Source organism: Aulonocara sp. 'chitande type north' Nkhata Bay, linkage group LG23 (genome assembly GCF_057382095.1).
Source record: "Aulonocara sp. 'chitande type north' Nkhata Bay isolate Kocher_YH1m ecotype deep benthic linkage group LG23, A_spYH_male_GT1.1, whole genome shotgun sequence".
Classification (NCBI taxonomy): domain Eukaryota; kingdom Metazoa; phylum Chordata; class Actinopteri; order Cichliformes; family Cichlidae; genus Aulonocara; species Aulonocara sp. 'chitande type north' Nkhata Bay.
Window position 1 is genome coordinate 11,649,188 of NC_141365.1, and position 20,473 is coordinate 11,669,660.

Genomic DNA, 20,473 nt, shown 5'->3' on the forward strand with positions numbered 1-20,473 from the left:
CGGAATTTTTGAACTGAGGTCCTGCAGAGACAAAATTTGTGATGAACGTCTGTATCCAGCAGGGGCGCCTAAGCCATCCACAGAGAGGTGAGGAAGTGCAAGCAGGGTTGAGCAGGTGGAGATTAGTGTCAGGGTGATTCATGATGGAAGGATAGCAGCAAGACTGAAAGGGAAGGTTTAAAGATGGCGGTGAGACCTGATGTGATGAACAGGATCAGAAATGAGTCCATCAGACAGGCGGCTCAGAGTCAGAAAGACTGAGAGAGGCATGTATGTGCAGAGGAAGGAGGGTGGAGGATGGAGATGGAGCTTCAGGGAGGGGGAGAAGAGGAAGAGTTCAGAGGTTCATGGATGTAGTGAAGGACATGGAGAGGGTCGGTGTGACAGGAGGAGATGGAGACATGAGCGACTATCAGGACTGCTAAAGGAGGGAGTGATGTGTGTGTTTGTGTGTTAGATCTTATCTCAACACCACTGTTGCCATGGAAACTGCATAATGAGCTGAAGGTGCAGGACATTAGGCAGCTTGTTTGTATGTGTGATTGGTTCTGCTATTGATCCTTGAAGCTCTGTGAGACAGATGAGGTCACCTGACTCACCTGAGCGCGGACCTCAGTGTCTCCAGCCTGCTCAATTCTCATGAAGCTGACTGACACCACCTGTAATTCTCCTGTAACCCTGAGGCCCCTCCCTGGGCAACTTAACCACCATCTGCACCCTAACCTGTGTGATCTTAATGTCTCGTATGATGATGTGGGGCAATGCCGGTATTCACCGACACAAATGTAACTGCATGCAATTTTCTAAAAACCAACAGCTTTTAGATTTTAAGAAAATTCCAGGTTTTCCAGGCCGGCCATGACACTGCACTGTGGTGACAGGAAACAGCTGCCACATACAAAGGTTGTATGTGGCAGCTGTGGAAGTTGTGGAGGTTGAGGTTGAACACCCGTGACTCCCCATCAGCAATCTGCCTCAGAAGAGCTAAAACACACTAGCCGTGTCTGGACCTAAACTCCGCTGCAGGTCCATATATCAAACGATCACTATGGCATTACTGAGAGTTGAAAAACTGTCTAAAGTCTTTCATCTTTATTAAAATGATCAGCGTTCTGCTCTACCAGGTGGAACAATTGAGTTTAACATCCAGGCATCCATGAAAACGGAATTTATGACATTTAACGGAGTTAGAAGTTAGCAGGGAGTTAGCTCGCTAGCTTCTATCTAAATACAATATAGCATGTCCTGACTGCGGGGTTTTAGAAACAAATTAAAACGTACAGCTCTGTTATCACTTCCAGCATAAATGAAGACAGAAAACTAAAAAGCAGTGACGTTTGTAGGGTTACTGAAGTTGGGCTAGCTGGTATATAATGATGTGCTACGTGACTGCTAGCGACACAGCTATGTTAGCATAATATAAACAAGCTAACTTTTTTTCCACTCGATAAAAGTTAACGTGAGTGTTCTCGGTGGTCAGGAACAAATGTAATCGCATGGCAGGATGCTGTAAAAGGACCGAACTTCAGCCAGGAGAACAACTGAGATAATCCATCCACAATACGAGGTTAGTCATTCATATACTGCTGCATGGGCTGGGCTGTAGTTACATCCTAAGGTTTTAAAAACTGAGCTTAAATAAATGATTAGGGTAATAAAAGCCGAGGGAGATCAACAGTGATCACTGACTGTTTTAGGAGCTTTTTGAGATCAAATAGAAGAAAATACATAACATTAAACATGTTAACAACACAAAAGCCATATTAAACGCAGACTACTTTAGGCCCGGAAGTAGGATTCGTCGCGTCATCACTGAACAACCGGATAGAGGGTTTTCACCTACATCACGTTCTGGGCGGTAACCCACATGCGCGGCCATATTGGAGGCACTCGGAGGTAAACACTGAAATGGATCAATGTCCGAAAGCACAGAAAAGGTCCTCAAAATGCGTTATAGATGCAAAGGCATACAGGAAAGGACTTGGTCCGCAGGAAAGGGCACAATATTTGTTTAAGGTTTATTGGTGGTGGTGCAGATCCATACGAGTTGGCTCCTTTGTCTTGGATCAATGACGACCCGAAAAGTCTTCTGTCTATTGCGTATCCTGATATCATCAACTACCTGGTTTTCTTGCCGAGCCTATACACAGGGGAAGACTTTAAATCTTATAAAAGTTTGGAGGCCTATAACCAGATGGTGTGTGGATGGGTGAGGGAGATGCAGTATCAAGTCATCAGCGACAGATGGCAGTGCTCTGGCCTTGCTGGTCTCTCAGCACTAATTGGTCAGTTTAAGGAAACGCCCCATGAGACCAAAACCTCCAGGAAGCTCAAATGATGGAGAGACTGAGAGAGGATGAAATAGGAAATTAACAAGTTGACAAAGACTCTGAGGGATGTCTTCATCACATCATCTGTGGAAAAGTTAGTGCAACACACAAACGGCTTCATCCTCTGCATACCAGGAAACAACCCGGATTAACAATTATTACTGAGAGCCACGATGGCATCATTGGAAGAAAAGAGGAAGACACAGTGATGAAGAACAAGCTTTAATTGGAACCACAGAGCATGCACCTGAAACAGCTTCTTCAGCTCTTTTTATAGCAGCACTTTATACACTCATATGATGCTTCATGGTTTTACATTCAGATGAGAGCGCGCCGATTTAGAAACATCACATGCAACAACACACGGACACGGGAACAGCAGGACGGACCGCCTCGTATTTACAGACCGATTGTTTCAGGATGTTATTCTTCTGAGCTCCTATTGTCCTCAAACCAACATTTACATGATGGAACGAATCAGCATGCGTGATGTCATCAAGCAGCACACAGCTCTTTGATTACACCCCCAAAGCAGAGGGGTGTTTCCTATACACGGCTTTTCAGTCACAAGACATTAGCGTGCAAGCCACTGTCTGGGCCTGCCTGAAACTCTGGAAGTGATAAACACAGGTATAGTGCTGCCAGAAGATCACTCCATTACTTTTTTCCAAATGCAAAATAAAATATTCACTGTTAGCTTAATTAGGTGAAATTTAGTCATGGCTTTAAGTGGATCTGAGTGATCGTAGCTCAATTGGTCTGCACAAAAACAAACAAAACAAAAAAAAAAAAATCAAGAAAAAGCAGCAGTCACAAGCATGATGTCACAAGCATGTGTCCATCGAGTGGACTGATGTCGTCACGGAATAATCAAGTGTAAGGTCAGGTTTTACCGTGAGCTCAGATCAGTGAGAGGAGGTTGAAGGAGGATCAATGTTTGTGACATCAGAGAGAACTCTGTTGATAGGAACAGTGCGAGCTCCATCGAGTGGACTGAGACTCAGGTGGAAACAGCTTTACATGAACAGACCAGGGACATCCCCGAGCTCACGAAGGTGCTGTTACTGTGACATGAGCATAAATATGGGCTCAGTTGTTTCTGCTGGCAGTTATTAAAGTTGATGTTACATATGTTAGGATTCAGACATTAATCTGATCAACACGGTCAGAGCTGCATTTTCACAGACATGTGTGCGGTGTGTATGGCCCTGGGAGAGAAAAAAGCTCTCTCTGTGTGCACACTGCTGAGAAAAGTCACGCAGACACGTTTTAATTACAAACTAATTGTCATGCAGAGCAATGCATAACTGCAGTGTTTCAGCACAAGTGCAGTCATACAGCCATGGAATCTTGAGTTTAATAAATACGCAGCATCACAGGCCATAAAGCTAACATTTATGGACGTAACATGGTTACTATGTAACTCGGGTCGGATCTCACTGTGAATCATGTTCACAGTTTAGGTCAGCAGTTCTGCTCTCCTCTGGATCAATCCTGCCTCCGTCTAAGCTGCAGATGTATTTATAACCCTGACTTTAACTTTACTAAGAAAAATGTCTGAGTGAGAGAAGACACATCAGGGAGGATAGAGCTGCGAGCAGCATGGAAGAAGTGATGAAGACTTCATGTTAGTTAGCCTCCGTGCTGAAACAGCAATAGAAGCAGAAACGTGTGCATCAGGTGCACAGCGGTCATTAAACAGCACTACACCTGTGGTGATGAACCAGCTAAATGATGAGATAAACTTTAAAATGTGAGAGAAAAAACAACCACACCCCTCTGTGGTGACGTGGTTGTATGACATCCAATATATCAGGCAAGTCTTGAGCAATGTGCACATGATATCACACAAGAATCCTGAATAAAACCAAAAGGTTGGTTTTTTTTAAAAAACCAAATGTATTGCCCTCTGGTGGTCATAAAAGCAGAATGCAACTTTAAAGAGGACATGAAACGTTACACATATAAAGCATAATTTACATACAAAAACTGACAGATGTAACTTTGTCTGTGAAGCAGGATTTAAGAAATAAATGCTTAAAGTTAAAAGTTGTTTAGAGCCATCTTCTGTCAGTGATGTCATGTGGTTGCCATTTGTGTTGCCCCTGGCTGCAACAATGAGTTTATGTTAAACTGAGGATATACTGTCCACTTTCACTGTCTGTCTCTTTAGCAGTAAGCGGCTGTTTGCTGTTTGGCTAGCTGCACTCAAATTGGAAAATCCAGCCATTAGCCATAATATTCGGGTTTGTGTGGAGGAGAGCCTGTTTGAGCCAGGTGACAGGTGTTTACTTGACCTACACGAACTGATTTTTCTTCCTCTGACCAAGTGTACCAAGCAGCAGAATCAGCTGATGCGATCAGCATTAATTTATGCAACAAAATAATTTCTGTTCCCAAAAACATCCAGACAGTTTACAACATAACAGCCCAAAACATGCACAACAAAGCACAAATGTAACTATTTTTTTTTACTGAAGCACAACTGGGAATACCATCAGCACGTCTGCATCGAAAACAGGTGGATGTGAAAAAAACCCAAGAAAGTGGAGCCTCTGAGGAAGAGATGCCACACTTTTTGGTGACCCTTTGTTTCTTCCTCACATCATCTCACTGACTGGATTACTTCATATTAGAAGTGAGGAAAAGCAAAGCCCAAATACACTACCAGTTAAACGTTTGGACACACCTTATTTAATGTGTTTTCTTTATTTTTATTACTGTTGACACTGTGAGAATCTACAGTGTCAACAGATGGTGGTGGTCATAAAAGCAGAATGCAACTTTAAAGAGGACATGAAACGTTACACATATAAAGCATAATTTACACCACTGAGGCATCAAAACTATGAATAAACACATGGAATTATGTAGTAAACAAAAAAGCGTGAAATAACTCAAAAAATGTTTTATATTTTAGATCCTTCGTAATAGTCCCCCTTTGCTTTGATTACTGCTTTGCACACTCTTGCCATTCTCTTGATGATCTTCATGAGGTAGTCACCTGAAATGGTTTTCCAACAGTCTTGAAAGAGTTCCCAGAGATGCTGAGCACTTGTTGGTTCTTTTGCCTTTACTCTGCAGTCCATCTCATCCCAAACCATCTCCATTGGGTTTAGGTCAGGTGACTGTGGTGTCTGTGCGGGATTTATCAGGGCTCTAATCTGAGGTGCTGTTAACTTGTGATTTCTGAGCCTGGTGACTCGGGTGAATTTATCCTCAGCAGCAGACTCCTTTGTCTTCCTTTCCTGGGGCGGTCCTCATGTGAGCCAGTTTCATCATAGTGCTTGGTGTTTTTTGCGACTGCTCTTGGGGACACTCAAAGTTTTAGCAATTTTCCGGACTGACTGACCTTCAGTTCTTAAAGTAATGATGGACTGTTTCTCTTAGCCGATTGGTTCTTGCCATAATATGAATTCTAACAGTTGTCAAAGAGGGCTGTCAGCTGTATACCAACCTGACTTCTACACAACACAACTGATGGTCCCAAACCCATTAAGAAGGGTGAGACACAAATGAACCCTGACAAGGCACACCTGTGAAGTAAAAACCATTTCAGGTGTCACATCATGAAGCTCATTGAGAGAAGGCCAAGGGTTTGCAGCACTGTCAACAAAGTAAAGGGTGGCTTCTTTGGAAAATATAAAATCTAAAACATTTAAAGTTATTTATCAATTTTGTTTTTGCTACATTTGATGTCTTCAGTATCTACAATGTAGCCACCTGACTGCATGGCTTGGTACACCCAACCTGATGAGGAAAAGCTGGATTGTGAGACTCCAGCTTGTCACTCTGGTGGCTCAAACAGGCTCTCCTCCACACAGGTCTCGTTTCTAAAGTGCTTTACGAACCCGAATATTAATGCTAATGGATTTTCCCATTTGAGTGCAGCTAGCCAAACAAGTTTCAACAATCAGTTTAACATAAACTCATAGTAACACAACAATTAGTTTTTAGTTTCCTTATTTTCCTCTGCGTTATCAGTTCTGTCCTAACCTAAACTAATGTCTATTACCTGAAACCAACCAACCACATGCTGTCATGTTCCATACTGACAGAAGATGGTGCTAAACATATTTTTAAAACGTTATATTTCATCGCTTATTTCTTAAATCCAGCTTTACAGACAGAGTCACATCTATGTCAGTTTTTGAGAGCAGGTCTCCATGATGGGAATTAGCCTATATATGTGGAACGCTTCATGTTCTCTTTAAGGTATTTCTTGATTCGTCCATGTCTGCTGCAGACAGTGGATTTTAACAGCAAAAAAAATGATCACGATGACCCTAATCCTGTCCTGTCAGAATATGTAATATTTTAAAAATTGTTCTCTTAAATCTCAGCAATCAGGGAACAACAAAAGTCTTTCTACCTCATACAGACTGAAAAGTCTTTTTAGAGATTAAACATCTGCTACAGATTGAATCATTTCATCTGTGGACGAGGCTTAAAAGAAATGGTTAGGGGGTTGGGGTCATAACAGATGAAGACCTCACAGAGTTAAACCAACCTGAATCACAAGGTGACCCTAAGCTGGATAAGAAGCTAAGAAGATGAATGTTTGGATGGCAGAATATGCAGGTTTATCCAAGAAAATAGAAACTTCGATCTGGTATTAAGTGTACGGTTATATATGTCAGTTTAGCTGGTCAAAACACCACAAGTTGTCCATAATTTTGCTCTGAATCACTATCGTTGAGCTAAAAAACTTTTTAGCAACGCTACGTTAATTATAATTGGTGTTTCAGATGTTTCATAGAGATGTTGATCTCTGTGGACAATCAGGACATGCATAATCAATCAAATAAGTAATCTTGTTTAACTGAAACATAAACTTTCTGTAGACAGAAATAAATAACTTTACTGTGAAGCCATGGCTTTAACACCATTTTCCATTCCGATTCTTTGAAGAAACATTTGATTAATATTCACGCACGTAAACCTTCGGCCGTCTTTCGCACTTATAAAGCTCTGAAATAAAATCACCTAGTTTCTTTTTAAACCTAAACGTCTGTGACGAGATTTAATCTCATGTCGGTCCATTAGTAATAAGTACTATCATTCACACACAAAAACAAAACGCTCACAACCTCCACCAATCAGACAGCAGCACACACAAACAAACAAACATGCTGAGAATCACTATAGCAACCAAACCATCACACCAGAGAGGCAAGAAATATACAATCTGAATTCGACTGCCAACATGGCCGCCATCACAGAATCCATAACTGGAGGGGTTGGGTTCTGCTGCTGGGGTCTTATTTGTCGCAGGGTTATGGTTTGTCGCAGGGCTACGGTTTGTTGGAAGGTTAGGGTTTGTTGGAGAGTTCTTGTTTATTGGAAGATTTTTGTTTGTCGGAGGGTTCTTGTTTGTCGCAGGTTTAGGGTTTGTTGCAGGGTTCTTGTTTGATGGAGGGTTAGAGTTTGTCAGCGGGTTCAGTTTTATCAAAGGGTTCTTGTTTGTCGCAGGTTTAGGGTTTGTTGGAGGGTTCTTGTTTGTGACAGGGTTCTTTGTTTGTCGCAGGTTTGTCATAGGGTTCTTGTTTGTTGCAGGGATCTTGTTTGCTGCAGGGTTAGGGTTTGTTCGGGTGTTTCAAAAATTTACTGTTTGAGTTTGTCTCTGTGCTTTGACTTTGAGCTGTTTATTGAATGAGTTCCTTTCTTCTTAGAGGCTCAACACAGTGGCCAGCATCTCTTCGGCACAGATGGAGGTGTTCCTTTCTGGATCACAGAACAATTGGGTCAGTCTGTGTCAGTCTAAAGAAGTTTGTGATTGGATTCCTTCAGGATTAATACTGTCCTTTAGCCACAGCCTGAATCCTTTCTAAAGTTAAAGTCACTGAACAGGAAACTGAATGGGTGGAAGAGCAGAGGTACCTCAGCACCATCACTGACCAAAAACAGTGAGATCATCTGATAAATGTGAACAACACCTCTGTCTCTGTTTATAACCACTGAATCCATCCTTCTTGGGATGATTTCTTTGGATAGCAACTTATCTCAAGAATAATAATAATAATAATAATAATAATAATAATAATGTCCTCTGTGGTGGGTTCACTTGGAAAAATAAATAGTTGCAATAGCATTGATGTCCTCCTAGACTCTCTGAGAGGTAAGATGTCTTTTTGTGAAGAGAAACTGTCCAAGTGTTGAGCTCCTAAACCTTGAGCTCATCATCTCCTGGGTGGAAACCTCTTCTCACAGCTTGTTGCTTGCATAGCATCACGCTCCTTGTTGCCAACCAGGTTTTGTGCTGTTAGTGACCAGTTTCAGAGTAAGGCTTTTATTTTGAAAGGTAACAGGCTAATCTTTGAACCTCCGTCCCTGCAGACTCTTATAATAGTTCTCCTGCTCAGTCTGGTTACGGATCTCTCGCTCCAACAGAACCAGTGCTGTCTTGCGCCTCATGGCCATCTCCCTGCGCTGAGCATCTGATGACATCTCTACCTGCTGGTGAGGTGGGCTTGAGGATATGGTAGGGTCGACAGTGGCGCATGGTGAGGCAGAGCGGCGTGGGTGGAAGCTGCTGCTGCTGCGGCTGGCCGAATCTCCTCGATTCAGGTTAGAGAGGTTGTAGGTTTCTCGTGGGTCTCCCCCATTGGATGCCCCCACCCACTCCCATGGGTTACCATTACCTGATGGGGGCTGGGCCTGGGGAGGAAGTGGGACTTGGACAACAGGATAGTGGGGTGCATGGGCATCCACTGTGATGATACCTGGCCCCTCCCGTGGTTGCTCAAAGGGGTGGCGGTAGTGTGGCGAGTCGGCAGCGGAGGAGATGGCAGAGCAGGTGGATGTGGTTTCGGAGGACTTCTCCCCAGAGGACGAGGACGGCAGGAGGCCCTGCTGCTTGGAGATGGCAATGACTTGCATGAGTCGTGGCTGGTTGGCAGCACCACGCCCGGACGCCTCCCCGGTTGTCTTCTCCCGGATGGCGAGCCACTTGGCTCGGGTTAGGGCGCTTTTTGGAGAAACCGGTGGGGGTCCTGCTTCTGGGATCTGTGGGGGTCTGGGTGTTGCCACAGCTTTGGCCCCCCCTGGAGGTGGAGTGGGGTTGCGACTTGCGTTTGCCCTCCCGGCATGCACTGCAGGCTGGTAGATCGGGGCTTGAGAACCGCCATCGTCAGTCCCCACAGAGCCTACCTCAGAGCCGTCTTCACTGGTTTCGTGCTCTGCCTCGTCCCGAACACCCATACCTCGCATCTCCATCGACTTCTGCTTCCACTCCGACACCAGCTGCTGTGACCGCATAGGGTCCATGGGCACCTGAACAGCCTTCAGACGGCGCTGCACTGGCTGCACTGGCTGGACCGGCTGCACCGCCTCCTCAGAGGCATCGTTGGCCCCCAGTACACCATTTACATTCATGCTAGCTCTTGGTAGCGTGTTGCTGAAGGTCACCATGGTCTCCTTTCCCATGGGGCTTCGGGGAGCCAGCAGCTCTACATCCACACTGGCCCTCTTCAGACTTCCCATTGAGCCCTTCTCCCTCTGCAGGGGCCCCAGGCCATCCAGCCGGTCCATGGGAGCCGGAGCTGCTGCTATCTCATCGTTACTCTCTGAGGCAGAGGCAGGGCCTTTGTTATAGACCGACTCGTGTCCCCGCTCAGTCAGTGCTCGGAGAGGGTCTGCCTTTAGGGGTGGAGGAGGTGGGGGTGGAGTGATGTCATCAGATGATTTGAAGTTGGCGACAGCGTGAAGGGCCTGACGGAGGAGAATAAAATCTTGTGAGTCTTTGGAGAGTCACAAACCTCAAAAATACTCTGAAACCTGATCTAATCGTCAGATCAAACCTCAGAGACCAGCACCAAGATCTGTTACATTATTACCAACCTCTTCAAAAACAACTAAATCTCCCGGTTTCAACAACTGAGTCGGTGTCTTTGGATGATATTCTATTAAATCAGGCTTTGAATTATTTGAAAGTCTTAGCTGTGTTTTTCAGGCTGAATGATTAAAGCTGCCTCAGTGACCTTCTGTCTGTATTTTAGGTGCTGTTCAGATGTTTCTTTGTGCTGGCAGGTTTAATATTCCCTCATATTCAGTTGGATATTCAGCCCATCATCTCTTTGTGAAGCTCCTCGGCTGAAGCTTATTGGCTAAATCAAGATTTGAGTCACTTGGAGCTGCAGAGCTGTTGGTTTTTGATCTACCATCAGCCTCCGGTTTAAGCTGATGCAGTCGCCATGACAACACCAACACAAAGCCATGTCCATGACAACAGCTGCAGACTCTGGAGCTCCATCAGACAGAAACACACACCAGATGTGTCCTTTATCTCACCAGGTAGGCGGCGATGAAGGCTCCAATGAGGAAGCCCACATAGACGTCGATGGGGTGGCTACGATGCTGTGTGATCTGAGTCAGGCCAGTCAGCGCTGCAGCAATGGCAAATGCAAACACCAGCACGGGTTTGAGCAGCTTGGTGCTGTCTGAGATGGTCGAATTAAAGTACATCTGACAGGAAACAGAAGCTAACATCAGAGAATGCCATGATACAGCAAATTCAACACATCTTTATCAAGACAAACAAAACTGAGCAGTACAAGCAGACCTGACACAATTTCCTAAAGACATTTTTTAAAATGTGAACATTGTTTATTCTTATTTATTTTTGTGTAAAATGAATTTATTCTGGGATGGAAAATTTAACTTTAATCCGAGTCTAAAATCAGCTTTTAATTTACATGCGTTAAAAGCAGCATGGCCGACCCAGCATTTCTGGGCTGAACCTGAACTCTGACCACTGGACCTAAAATCACACGAGCTTGTTTCTGTGGGAAGGTTTTCTTTGTCGCACTTACAGAAACATAAACAGCAGCAAACGCTGACAGAGTTGCATGCTGGGAAGGAAACGTCTTTCTGTAAGAAAAGGAAGAAAAAAAAAAAAACATGCCTCAATGATCAGTCTGAAAACTTCAAACAGCGACACAAACAGGAAGTACGGCAAGCACCTCGCAGCCATGATGGCGTGCTCATCCTGCCCAGAGCAGATGTCTGTGGTGATGTAGGCATTCTTGTCACATGACACACCCGCCAGAGTATAGTTAGGTTTGCAGACAGTGAGGAAGAATGGTGCGTGGTACCCCGTGGACAGCTGGATGATGTCAGTGAGCAGCGCGGTCGCACACAGGCCGAACACGTGCACACCTGCAGGAACACTTTTGACATGTAAGACTGGTGGCAGGTCACAGGGTACAGACAGGTGGATGTTCAGCAGGTTCTGCAGACACAGTCATACCTACGAAACGGACCGTCCTCCTCAGGAAGGAGTTGAAACTGCAGCCGCCAGCGTTGATGCTTCCCTCAGCTCGGCGGAGTTTCAGACGGGACTGCAGGCAGTAGATTGCTCCTTCCACCAGCATAATCTGGGGCACAAAACAAATCCACCTCAGCAGCTTGAAGCAGGACAGGCTGTCCCCGCCCACTTTCTACAACCACCAAACATGAAATACTAGTTTATGCACAGGTGGAGATGTACAGGTGAGGAAACCAAAGACACCAAAGACTTCCAAACATCTGAGGTATTTTCATTGTTCGTGAGGTCAGAATGGAGAGTCGGGGTACCCCATCAACCATCCAACCACACACCCACCCATCCACCAGCAACTAATCACTTACCAACTTACAAACACCTATTAAACCACTCAACAGTCATTGGCCAACCACCAATCACCTATCCAACCAAACAACCAACCATCCACCAATCACTCATCCATCGACCAACCCTTCATTCAGCCACTCAAAAACTAAACCACCCACCCATCAATCACATATACCAAGCATCACCTCCAGTCATCTTCTTAGCCTCCAATCCGACTAGGCAAGTGCGCCATCACTAAAAACATATTCCTACATAATCAATAAATTCTAATAAATTATGGTACTGAAGCAGCAGGTCCAGCGAAGGCGAGGCTTAGAAGCATCAACAGTGGGATCAGCTCATCTCCTCCATCCACGTACGGCATACTCAAATCTCTGTCGTGGCACCGGAAACCCACTTGAGCCGGCTTCACCACATCGGTCAGCTCCAGGAAGTACAGCGACACCATAGAAGAAGCCACAATGGGCAGCTGCATGCAGAAAAACAGATAAACATCTGTTAATGGGATCATCTGATCCTTGTCGACACGGCAGGAAGTGCTGCCAAAATGTACCGGTAGCTCTGAGTTTACAGGTAGTGTAAACAGGAAGCAGAATCCTTTCATAGCCTCTGTAAGATAAGCTGACCTCTGTTAGTGAGTGTGTGTGATCGCAAGTTTCAAGTTTGGCTCAGTTTGGCTCGGTCTGGAAATCATGACCATAAACTCATGATGTCAGTGGGGTTTTTTTTTTTCTTTTTCTTTTTTTTTTTTTCCAGAGGTCCCGGCAGACACTGTCTCCCCATACACCTCCACAGGACCTGAGGTCAGCTGTTGCCCCCTGGTGGTCAGTAAAAAGAGTACAAGTGTAAGAGAACTCAGATTTTACGATTCAGACCCAGAAGCTACATCTATGTTTAGACTGTCTGAGGATCTGAAGCATCAGCGTGTGGTCCATGGGCTCTTCAGATGGTCACTGAGGATTTTCATCAAATACTCGAATTATATTGAAAATTATGTTAATTTGTTCAGGGGTTTTTTTGATTCTCTAAATGAAAATAATTTAATAATAATGGATTGCATTTATATAGCGCTTTTCAGGGCCCTCAAAGCGCTTTCCAAACAGTTCATGCAGAACTTTTATTAAATGAGTTGAATTAAAGCGGAAAGTCTGAAATTCACATGCTGTTTGATTTGAAAAATAGCGCGGTGGACCTGACTGTAGGTACGGTCCTCTGTGTCATGTGACCATTTGTTTGTTTGTTGCTCTCACCTCTACGAAGTAGAAACATGGCAGCAGAGTCAGACTGTCCTTTGGAGGTTTCTTCTTCATCTTCTCTGAGGGTGAGGATGTCATCATCATCATCATCATCCTCATCAACCTATACACGGACGCGCACACACACACACAGATTGAAGCATTATTTCCTGATTATGAAAAAACAAACATTTGAGGCTGAACTTGTCAAATCACAACAGAGCTGCAGGAGGGGCGGTTCCACAGACAGTAAAAACATGGGGCACTTTATGTCAGAGGTATTGATGCAGCCAGCAGGCCCGTAAGTCTTAACTGGAGAGAGCCCGCTGAACCTCAACCTTCAGATCCAGACAATCTCGCACATTCCTTCTTCTTATGGTTCCCACGGAAAGAAGCTCCACTACGCTCAGGCAGGAACCATAAGTTTAAATACCAAGGGACTACCATAAAGATCTTTTAAAATGTCTGAATTGCGCTTGCTCAAAAAAAAGAGCTGCATTCAGCGGTTTAAAATGAGACAAGTATCAGAGAAACGTCAGGTTCCACTCGCTGTACTCGGGCAGGGATAGCTCAGTAGGTAGAGTGGTGGCCCCATGATTGGAAGGTCGGGGGTTTGACTCCACTGAACGGCTACCCTGAGGTACCCCTGAGCAAGGTACCGTCCCTACACACTGCTCCCCGGGTGCTGCACTGGTGGCTGCCCACTGCTTCACTGGGTGAATGGGTTAAATGCAGAGGAACTATTTCCCTATGGGGACAAACACGCACACTTTACTTTACACTGTACCTGGCCCGGTTGTGCGTGACATACAAAAAAGATGTCCCCACCTTCACTCACCTGATAAAGCTCAGAAGATTTTTTTGATCAGAGGTTCAGTAAGGAGTACGACGAGTACGCACATATTCCCATCGTTCATGATAATCAGCCGTACTCAAGATACAGATGCTCCCCTTATTGTTGGATTAATCAACATCCTACATGCAGGCGCATACCAGAAAATCCCCACCTTTGTTGTCTGTGCAAGAGCATGTACAAATTTGTGTGTGTGTGTGTGTGTGTGTGTGTGTGTGTGTGTGTGTGTGTGTGTGTGTGTGTGTGTGTGTGTGTGTGTATATATATATATATATATATATATATATATATATATAAATGCTCATCTGTTTTATTGCATCGCTCAGCCATCTTATTTTAGTTTCAATCTTCATGTTAATAGTTTCTAACTTGTCACAGAAGGATGGGAGCCTCTCCAGACATAAGTATTAAAAGAATGTCTTACCAGAGGTTTCTGGAAATAATGTTTACTCTGCAGCTTGCCTCTAAAACAGCGACAAGTTTAGATTTAGTTTACAGAAGCGCTGAATGATGTTTTGCGCTTTATCCCAATGATCGTTCTTATTAATATTTTCACCTTTTGTAACTTTCTCACTCGGTTAGTCATGGCTAAACATGGTGGACAGTATTGATGCTAAAAGGGCTGCTAGGTTTAAATGGGCCTGATAAAAGAGTCAGACTATTCAGTTGCCTTAAATACTTAAAATGTGAGATGGCATTCCTTCAGGAAATCCACCAACTGAATAAAAATGAAGACTTAAAGAAGGATGGGAGGGCAATATATTTCATTCCAATCTTAATTCTAAGACATGTGGGACGGAATAATAAAAAAAATCAAGTTTACTGCGACCACTGTCATCTCAGATCCACACAGAGGTCTCATAATTGTTGACAGGCTCCTTCACAACACGTCTAGCGTGGTTCTGGTCATGCCACAAACTGGGATGATAAATTTATAGAGAAAATAATCTTGTTAATTCCAGATTTGAACTTGCAGGAATTGATCCTGGGGGAGATTTAAACTGTGTAATAATACTGGATCAATCCAGTCATAAATCTATGAACCTAACAAAAAAGGCTAAGCTGCTTTCAACTTTTATGGAGCAGGTTGGAAGTGTTGACCTGTTTTTTATTCCCACAAGGTACAGTAGGTGTTTTTCTTTCTTCTCCTCATCATGCATCACTCATATGGCAGAATAAACTGTTTCTTTGTTGACCAGTCCCTTGGTACCTAACCAGACAGAAAACTTTCAGCTGGTAGGGGCTTTTGTGAAATGATATCCCTCAAAATTAATGATTTTTTTTTTAGAATTCAATTAAAAATAAAAATAAAATCCGTCCTTCCCTTCTCTGGGAAGCACTAACAGCAGTAATCGGGAATTCTGCTAAAATAAGATGAAAAATACTCAACTGGAGGCGCTCATTAAATCAGTATCCATGGTGGATGGTCAGTACTCCATGGCTGTATCCCAATTGACTGTGTGCACGTTAGCATATGCTACTTCCGGTGCGGAAACTCCTGTGGCGAGCTTTGTTTCCGGTGTCCTATTCGCGCCTGGTTTATGGTCCAAAACAAGTTAAGCAAATGAATGAATCAAGCAGCGATTTACATTTCTATAGATGTCTTGGGCATTTACCCAATGTATCTGTAAATGATGTTCATCGACTTGTTGATATTTTTTCCCCGCACCTCAGGGCAAAAGAGAAAAGGGATTCAAATGTTATATTTCTCAGCTGTCCCTCGTTTATCGCGGGTGTTATGTTCTAAAAATAACCAGCGATAGGTGAAATCAAGTAGCCAATTTTATTTTTTGACGGTGCAAAACGTTTCGTGGACATCGTGGACATACAGTACTGCACTTCAGAGTCACACTGCTAGCGATCGATGCAGCGATTCTGTACTGTACAGGAGAGACGTCACGGAGGAGATCGTCTGCAGCGATCAGGACGCAGGACAATATGTGACGTAAAAAAAAAAAAAAATAAGCATGCAAACTTGCACTAAAAAAATCTGCGAAACAGCGAGGTGAAAGGTGAACCGCGTTATTAGCGAGGGATCACTATTTTTAAGGTAAGTCACAACATACTCTTCGTAAATACTAATGTATAGAAACCGTTACCAGCAATCATTCATTTTTTGTGTGGCTTTTTTCACAGTTTAACAAACATGCTGTGTAGGTGTGTACTTGACTAGCTGATCTCGACATAATGGGGGAAACATCTGGTTTGACTATTCTTCACCTATAGTTTGAATGCTGAACATTTGCCTGTTTAAATCATAAGACCAGTCACTATACACAGATGTGCTTCTGAATGTGGACGATGTGTCTTCTGCATGCAGTAATGCAGTTCTGCTTGTGTTGAGTGATGTAAACAACTGATCGATCTAAACTCTTTAAACGTCAAAATTGATCATTAGATTTTTTATGACACAACAGTGGTGAGTGTTCCCACCTTCTGCTTTTTGTAACTTAACGCGATCTTTCCGTTTTCGAGTTTTGGACATGATTTTGGAGTATATCTTTGCAGTAGCAATTGACTGCAAAGTAAAGCTCCCGGAAATGTACAACCCCACATCCGGTCTGAAACCAGGAAGTTAGCATTTTCTCGTGCACAGGGTCAATTCAGGGTCTGCAGCCTTAAAGTACGCAGCCTCAACGATCCTCAAGGACCGCGTACTTAAAGACCGCTAAGGGCGGAAGTGCGAGGCTTGTGAAATGGGACTGTCTAGCCTCCATTGCGCTGCCCAGGTTGCCTAGCAACCATGATACTAACAGCTGGAAACGTTACATACAGCATTGTTTGACAGAAATGAAGGAGAAAATCTTTTTTTCATTTGTTTGTTTGTTTCTACATGAGCTTTGATCATTCTCTGTAAGATTAAGGTCAGCTATTGAACGGCGTATATTTTAAAGTAAAGGCTTTAAAACCAAGTTTGTACAAACGTCACTAATGTCACATAACTTTGCCGACATGTGGCCAACAGTAATGTTTTCATGTTCTTCGTTTTTGAAAATTTGCACATAAATAAGTGACATAATATTCAGTACTTAAAGTTTACTCTTCGGACGATCCTCGTCCGCCGTTTTTTTCGGCAGAATTATCCACACCCACCGCCGCGCTATGCATTCTGGGATATGTTAGGTCACGAAGTCTACACTGCCACGTCCTTAAAATTCAGGGAAATGAAGGACGCATTTCAGGGCCGCATTTCGAGCAGCCTTTGAATTGGGACAGCCTTCGTCGCGTCGCGGTGACGTAATCGGCCTTGAAATGCAGCCTTTAAGGCTGCAGACCCTGAATTGGGATACAGCCCATCTCTTCTTCCATTGAACCGTTTTAAAACAAGAAGAGCCTCAAACCTGAATTCTGTCTTGATGCCAATAGGGGGCAACAACTGTCAACTTCTTTTGAGGTTTTATAGACATGTGATGTTAGCTTGTTCATCATTTTGTACATGTGACAGCGCAGGATCGCAAAGGGATCGAGATGACCCGGCTGGCATTTGACACATGTTAGCAGCAGAGCCAAGGTGCAGCTTTTATTTTGAAGGTGAGCCCTATCAATTTCCTGTTTTTCCCACAGTTTTCACATCAAGTCATTAGCAAACAAACATGAAAAACTAAAGGTAACCATGACAACCAATGCAGTCACTCTGCAGCTTCTTTGCATCTGATTTTCTTTTATGTTTCCATAGCAACCACTGCTCTTACTTTCAATATGGCTGACAGTTCTTAAGCTATCCAGTTGTTCAGTCTGACGTCACTAGCCGTGTCTGAGTCTAAACTCCGCTGCAGGTCCATATCAAACGATCACTATGGCATTACTGAGAGTTGAAAAACTGTCTAAAGTCTTTCATCTTTAATAAAATGATCAGCGTTCTGCTCTACCAGGTGTAAAAATTGAGTTTAACATCCAGGCATCCATGAAAACGGAATTTATGACATTTAACGGAGTTAGAAGTTAGCAGGGAGTTAGCTCGCTAGCTTCTATCTAAATACAATATAGCATGTCCTGACTGCGGGTTTTGGAAACAAATTAAAACGTACAGCTCTGTTATCACTTCCAGCATAAATGAAGACAGAAAACTAAACAGCAGTGACGTTTGTAGGGTTACTGAAGTTGGGCTAGCTGGTATATGATGTGCTACGTGACCGCTAGCGACACAGCTAAGTTAGCATAATATAAACAAGCTAACTTTTTTTTCCACTCGATAAAAGTTACCGTGAGTGTTCTCGGTGGTCAGGAACAAATGTAATCGCATGGCAGGATGCTGTAAAAGGACCAAACTTCAGCCAGGAGAACAACTGAGATAATCCATCCACAATACGAGGTTAGTCATTCATATACTGCTCCATGGGCTGGGCTGTAGTTACAGCCTAAGGTTTTAAAAACTGAGCTTAAATAAATGATTAGCGGTAATAAAAGCCGAGGGAGGTCAACAGTGATCACTGACTGTTTTAGGAGCTTTTTGAGATCAAATAGAAGAAAATACATAACATTAAACATGTTAACAACACAAAAGCCATATTAAACGCAGACTACTTTAGACCCGGAAGTAGGATTCGTCGCGTCATCACTGAACAACCGGATAGGCATAAGACGTCCTGTGAAAACCCTCCCACCAAGTTTGCGCCTGAATGAAATGAGCTAGGTAATTTCAGTCACACTGTTTGAAAATGGAGGATTTTCTGTAGTAGGAAGCTGCACACTGATTGGCTCATGAGTTTTCAATCATAAGTCATTAGACAAGCAGATGCGCCCCATTCCCATGTCCACTTTTTTGCAACAGTGGAAACTGGACTTTAGAAAGTAGTGGGCGACATCCCGGTGTCGCTCACTGGTTTCTAAACCGGTGCCATCCACGTTCCTGGCGGTTCCCGTGACCTTTAAAGAGTTTGACCCACCAATCCTGAGCTAAAGATTCAAACACAACAACACAATGACCAGTCAGCTTAAAGACACTGACTGTCTGTCCTCCTCGTCTGCTCGCCGTTTACAGTCATTGTGAGGTCGTGGACGTGATCTCGCAGACCAGCGGGAGAGCTGCGATCTGGAGGAGAGGAGGAAACTTATCCATACAAATTTCTGATGAAAGAAGCGACTGTTTCTGCCTCTGTGCTGTTGACTGCCCCCTGCTGGCAGTCAACAGCACAGCAGTCAAACTTCAAAAGAAGCTGAAGTTGACTGCTGTCGCCCCCTAGTGGCATGGTGTGGGCGGGGTTAGCGCCTCCCTTACACTTCCACCTCAGAGGTTGGAGTGATAAAATCCCATTCAGGGATCCATTCAAAAAATGAAAGGTTAATGCTTCAGCATGTGGTGCCAGAACTCTGACACACCTGAGTTTACTAGAAGAAGATCACATGACCACAGGAAGCAGCTGGACACCGGCTGCTCGGACCCTCCCCCTCACAACACAGACGCCCTCACACCTGTGTTCAGTCATTTCAGAGAACACCACTGAAAATCAGTCTGAAGACAATCAGCTGCACAAAGGAAGCGCTTCATCATCATCACCCTGACACACGTCACATTAATGCCATTTAACAGCTGACCAATCAGTATACAGAGGTCCTCCACCCACTGATGGAGCCGCGCGGACAGACAGACAGGTGGAGGTGCAGCAGGACCGGAAACTGAACAAAGCAGTCCGGATTTTGCACCTCTGCAGCAAAACACACACACACACACACACACACACACACACACACACAGTATCACCTCTGAACATCCACCCGCTTTGGATCCCGTCAGCAGAACCGGAACCTTGCTACGGCTGGGTCTCAGTCCGGTTCCGGTGGGTTCCGTTTCCTGCAGAACAGCGCAGAGACGTCTGTGTGCGGGAGGAACCTGCTGCGGTGTGTGTGTGTGTGTCAGGGTGGGCGGGGCAGAGCGAGCTGTGAAACGTTCCTCGTGCGTGTTGCTGTCAGGTGATCGGAGCCTAAAGGGTTACACTTTGGCGCTGTTTTTAACCCTTCACGCACCTGAAACGTCACAGAGACAAAAACACGTGATTCTGCCTTTTTTTCTAATCGCCTGAAAAAGCAGCTGAATGCAGGCTGTGGCGCCCCCTGCTGGGACAGGAGGGGGGACATGCTTTTCCCCAGAGGAACCCAAGACAGTCACAGACAGGGAACACTGGGAGGGCTGAAGCTCACCTGCAGCAGGTGTTACTGGCTGAACGTTCTTCTGAAGGCTGGTGCTCTTTAGCTCATTCAGAATCATTTCCAGTTTATTAATATTAAATCCTGAATTCAGACACTGTGACCTGAACAGAGAACATTTTACAAATATCCATGTGGATGGAAGAGAGATAAGAATTTTTACCGACAGGCTTCTCTTCATCATTATATGTGATCACACACACAGAATTAAACCATTACTAAATATGTAGTTTTGTACTCAGGAAAAGGCGGTTGTCTGTGCTCAACCTAAACAGACGAGCAGGTCCACCACAGGGGGGTG

At 44.2% G+C, this 20,473-nt stretch overlaps 1 protein-coding gene across 3 annotated transcripts; it reads right to left on the reverse strand.

Moving 5' to 3' along the window:
• Positions 1-2,539: 2,539 nt before the first annotated feature.
• plppr3b (phospholipid phosphatase related 3b) lies at positions 2,540-19,937 on the reverse strand. 3 transcript variants are annotated; one of them, XM_086282863.1, is made up of 8 exons: positions 19,730-19,937; positions 13,191-13,299; positions 12,224-12,409; positions 11,578-11,704; positions 11,291-11,486; positions 11,141-11,198; positions 10,620-10,793; positions 2,540-10,040 (listed from the first exon to the last, which is right to left on the reverse strand). In XM_086282863.1, exons 2-8 carry the CDS (start codon positions 13,293-13,295, stop codon positions 8,640-8,642), a joined length of 2,247 nt encoding a protein of 748 aa, XP_086138989.1. In that variant the 5' UTR covers positions 13,296-13,299; positions 19,730-19,937; the 3' UTR covers positions 2,540-8,639. The 3 variants fall into 3 exon arrangements, with proteins under 3 accessions (XP_086138989.1, XP_086138990.1, XP_086138988.1); XM_086282864.1 differs by lacking the exon at positions 19,730-19,937 and having other exon boundaries at positions 13,191-14,181; XM_086282862.1 differs by lacking the exons at positions 13,191-13,299; positions 19,730-19,937 and having other exon boundaries at positions 12,224-13,160.
• Between the last annotated feature and the right edge of the window lie 536 nt (positions 19,938-20,473).

Bases quoted from the DNA above. Each gene is read 5' to 3' on its own strand.
- plppr3b (XM_086282862.1), bottom strand. From the start codon at position 12,544: ATGAAAGGATTCTGCTTCCTGTTTACACTACCTGTAAACTCAGAGCTA. The intron at 11,199-11,290 runs GTGCTTGCCGTA...CTTTTCTTACAG, and splicing joins CACGCCATCATGGCTGCGAG to AAAGACGTTTCCTTCCCAGC. The intron at 10,794-11,140 runs GTAAGTGCGACA...GTTTCCTGTCAG, and splicing joins TTGCTGCTGTTTATGTTTCT to ATGTACTTTAATTCGACCAT.